This window comes from Buceros rhinoceros, unplaced genomic scaffold (genome assembly GCF_000710305.1).
Source record: "Buceros rhinoceros silvestris isolate BGI_N320 unplaced genomic scaffold, ASM71030v1 scaffold26248, whole genome shotgun sequence".
Taxonomy (NCBI): Eukaryota; Metazoa; Chordata; class Aves; order Bucerotiformes; family Bucerotidae; genus Buceros; species Buceros rhinoceros.
The window spans coordinates 14,651-18,246 of record NW_010427843.1 but is presented as its reverse complement, the minus strand read 5'-3'; the positions used below and the strand labels follow the sequence as shown (position 1 = coordinate 18,246).

Sequence of the window (3,596 nt, the reverse complement as noted above, 5' to 3'; positions counted from 1 at the left end):
ATCCCACGTGTCAGGAGTAATAATTCCAGGCATGCTCCCAGCCTCCATCGCAGACTCCACACACACTCACACATCCAATTCGCCCTCAATTCAGAGGTTCTTTTGCCACTCAGCACGATGACTGCCTAACCACAGAGCGCTCTGACCGCTTCGTCCCATGGACATGGCCTCTCTGTGTCCCAGAACAACCCACAGATGCTGGTGGTAACAAAACCGGTGCCCATCCACTGTCTCACACATCGCGACATCTCAGCCAGCCCCACGCTGCTCCCTGCCAACCCTGGTCAAAATTTGGGGGTGTCCACAGCTATAAAGACCTACAGGAGATACAACAACAACGATGGTGACAACAGCAGCACCTTTTTGTGCTATGAACATCGATGGTTAATTGTGCTGTTGGAATAAGGCCATGACTCCTCCCAGCTAAAGGACAACAGACAGGGAGGGAAGAGCACTGGGTTCCAGGAGCAAGCGTGGCTGGCTTCCCACCCAATGCCAGGTCCTTTCTCCAACCATCAGCTGCTTCAAAAATAGATTTTCTTTGCCTCAGATTTGAGCTGTGCGAGAACAACTCTCGGAAAGATGTTGCAGCGTCTCTTGTTCCTCCTCCCTTCCCCGATGGCAAGCCCAGGGCGTCCTGCCTTTTGGCCGAGGGTTGTTGGAGAAGTCCTGCCCCTCCCGCAATCCCTCCTTCCCAATGTCACCTTAGAAATGGCTGCTTTTGGTTATGATTTTAAGAGGGGTTTCTTCTTCATCTTCCTTATTAATTAATTTTCCTGTTGCCTGGACAGCCAGGACCCACGCCCCAGTGACCTCCTCTCCCGGTGGGGGTGGCCAGCAGGCAACCATCACAGTTCAGATTCTGGGGTGCTGGCCAGTAGGTACCCACTCCCGTATCGTCCGTTGGGGGCACTGCTCATTTCCATGGGGGAGTTGCTCCCGGGCCCCAGGTAGGAACGGTGCGTGGGCATGGGGGACGGGGTCTCGCTGGGCACTTTGCTCAGGATGAAGCGGGTCTCATCGTTGTCTTCCAAGTTGGAGATGTCCTTCATCATCCGGCCCTTCTTGTAAGTGACAGAGAGGGCGTTGGAGCCATCCGACACAAGGTGGAACTGCCGGAGGATGAAGACCAGAGGCAGAGGGAGGGATGCCAGGATGATCAGAGAGATGAGGATAGCCATGGCCCACGTTGGGTAGAAGAGGAACTTCTCTGCAGCCTGGAAGAGACAGATATTGGTGTCAAGGGGCCGTTACAGCAAAGGTGATGCATGCCAGGTACAACGTCTCCTAAGTGTCTCCTGCCAGACTGCATTCTCGAGGGCACCACACGAAGCTATCAGAAGGTGGGTTCAAGTCAAGGAAAAGGACATGGTTCTGCACACAGCATGAGGCTGTGAACAAACCGAAATCCGAGCTCAGACTTCAGCTCATGGTCAGAGCTGGCTGCAGACTTCGGGACAGGGGGCCCAAACCTGACTGCCTGCAGAGGACAAGTGGCCACAGGCAGGATGTCTCCCAGCAGGAAAGGGGAGGAGAAACAAGCAGAGCTGTGAAGAGCAGGGTGGTCTGCAGCTCCCAGCTGCCCCCTGCTCAGCCTGGCCCTGGGATGGAGGTGGCTGTGGGGACGGGAGCTGTGCTCACCTCCTCTCGGATCCACGCGCTGTAGCCCGGGGGGCTGACTCCCAGCTGGATGATGCTGGCAGTCATGAGCACGGCCATGCAGATGGGAGAGACGTACTTCCAGGTGTAGTAGTAGAACTGGTAGGGCCGGAAACCCAGCATCTCCGTCAGCTCCTGCATGAACCTGCCAAGAAGAAGAGATGGAGCCATGCCACTCCTCACCTTCATGTAAGAAACTCCCTCTCCCAGGAGCCCTCGTTGTGAATTACACTCAAGGCAGGGCCTGGAGAAGAGCCCAGCTGATCCGAGCAAGCATCTAGGTGTCCCTTGAGCCTGTAGGACTGGTCGTGAACCTTCTAAGGAAATGGCTATTTGAGCATCAGCCAGAACCTCCCTTACACTGCCCAACTCATGAACAACAAGAACAGGCACTGGGGAACAAGGTCCCCTTCCAGAAGGGCCTGGAAGCGGACAAAAGGGTAATGACAAGTGACAGAGCACCACAACCTGCACTAGATCCCCTCTCGAGGGACTGGGTTACACCCAGGGCAGAGCAGAAGGTCACGGTGAGCTGAGATCCTGCTCCCCTGAGGCAACTGCCCCTGGGGCACTTGCTCCATCAGAACTGGCCTCCTGGGGAACAGGGGGGATGGAAGAGAGCTGGGACGAGGGGCTTTCTTCTTGTCGTACAAACGCCTTACTTCTTGGTGCCGTAAATCCAGGCCACAGCGATGTTCTCCAGGATGACTACGACCGTGAGCGGCAGTGTGGCCGAGTAATCGTCAAACATGGTGACAAAGTAATTCCCAGAGCGCTGCACAAAGATCAGTCCCACCACAAAGGCGAAGATGCAGCAACCGACTGTGGGGAGCAAAGGGGCATGGTCAGCAGAGCACCCCAAGGGGAGCCTGTGGGCGTGACCCCCCGGCCGGTCCAGGAAGCAGCCCTGTAAGCCTGCTGTCAGTCAGCGGTAGGAGGTGTGTTATTTAGGAGGAGACAGAGAGGTTGTGTCAATGCGTGATTGGAAAGCCAGCTCATCTCTGGGCAGGACAGTGAACTTGAAACCAATCCAGGCAGAATACGTAAGATAACTTAGAAACTATAAATACATGTGATAAGGAAGAAGCTGCGCAGTTAGCAGTTAGTTAGCAGTTAGCACTTAGAAGTTGTGTGTGTGTAGGGGCTGCAGCCGTCTGCTGCAATTGTATCTTAATAAAGGCCTTGTGTGCACACATAGATTGTCGTATCGTCCGTCCCGAATATTTGCGACGTATGATTTACCCCTACAGGAGCCAACCCCTCCATCCCATGGTCCATTCCCTGCATTAGCAGTACACACCCGCCACATCCACACTTCTCTGGAGTGACTCCCCAGGGCAACGGGGACCCTCCACCCCTTCCCCAGGAGGATGCAGGAGAAAAGACCTCACCTGTGAACACTTCCTTCCGCACCTTGAAGGTGTCGATGATGGGCGTAGTGATGCCTGACATGGTCCCAATCATGCTCCCCAGCCCCAGGTTTATCAGCATCAGGAAGAACATGACGGACCAAAACGGTGAGGCTGGGAAGTGAGTCATGGCTTCTGTGAAGGCAATGAAGGCCAGGCCAGTTCCCTGCACTGACTGTTTGGGGGGAGAGAGAGGACCACAAGATGAGAAGAAACATGTCAAGGAAACAACCTGCCAGCCCCTGTGTGCCTCAGGTCTCTCCTGTCACACTGAACCACTCTTCAGGGAAAGAAAAATTCAGTCTGGTACCCCAGCCTGGGAGTGGTGGTGACCCTGCTAGACTTGTTAGGGTGAGATATTTTCCCCACCCCAGGAGGGACCAGTGAGTGCTGGAGAAGACCACAAAGAACCTCCATCCCTGGTGGGTCTCTAAAACTAGATTTTCCAGATCCGTATGTCAGGAGTTACACAAGTAGAGCAGCTCCTACCAGAGAGAGGCAATGGGGCAGGTGACCTGGTCCTACCAG

The 3,596-nt window shown here is 54.8% G+C and overlaps 1 protein-coding gene across 1 annotated transcript in view; it reads right to left on the bottom strand.

Annotated features, from left to right (window-relative positions):
- Window positions 1–848: 848 nt before the first annotated feature.
- The window catches only part of SLC6A17 (solute carrier family 6 (neutral amino acid transporter), member 17), a 9,941-nt gene continuing 7,193 nt past the window's right edge, over window positions 849–3,596 (bottom strand). The window contains exons 9-13 of the mRNA XM_010142075.1: window positions 3,412–3,458; window positions 3,051–3,325; window positions 2,322–2,481; window positions 1,642–1,804; window positions 849–1,217 (exon numbers count right to left, since the gene is read on the bottom strand). Of these exons, the coding sequence (XP_010140377.1) occupies window positions 849–1,217; window positions 1,642–1,804; window positions 2,322–2,481; window positions 3,051–3,325; window positions 3,412–3,458 (1,014 nt within the window). The remainder of the gene's footprint in view (window positions 1,218–1,641; window positions 1,805–2,321; window positions 2,482–3,050; window positions 3,326–3,411; window positions 3,459–3,596) is intronic.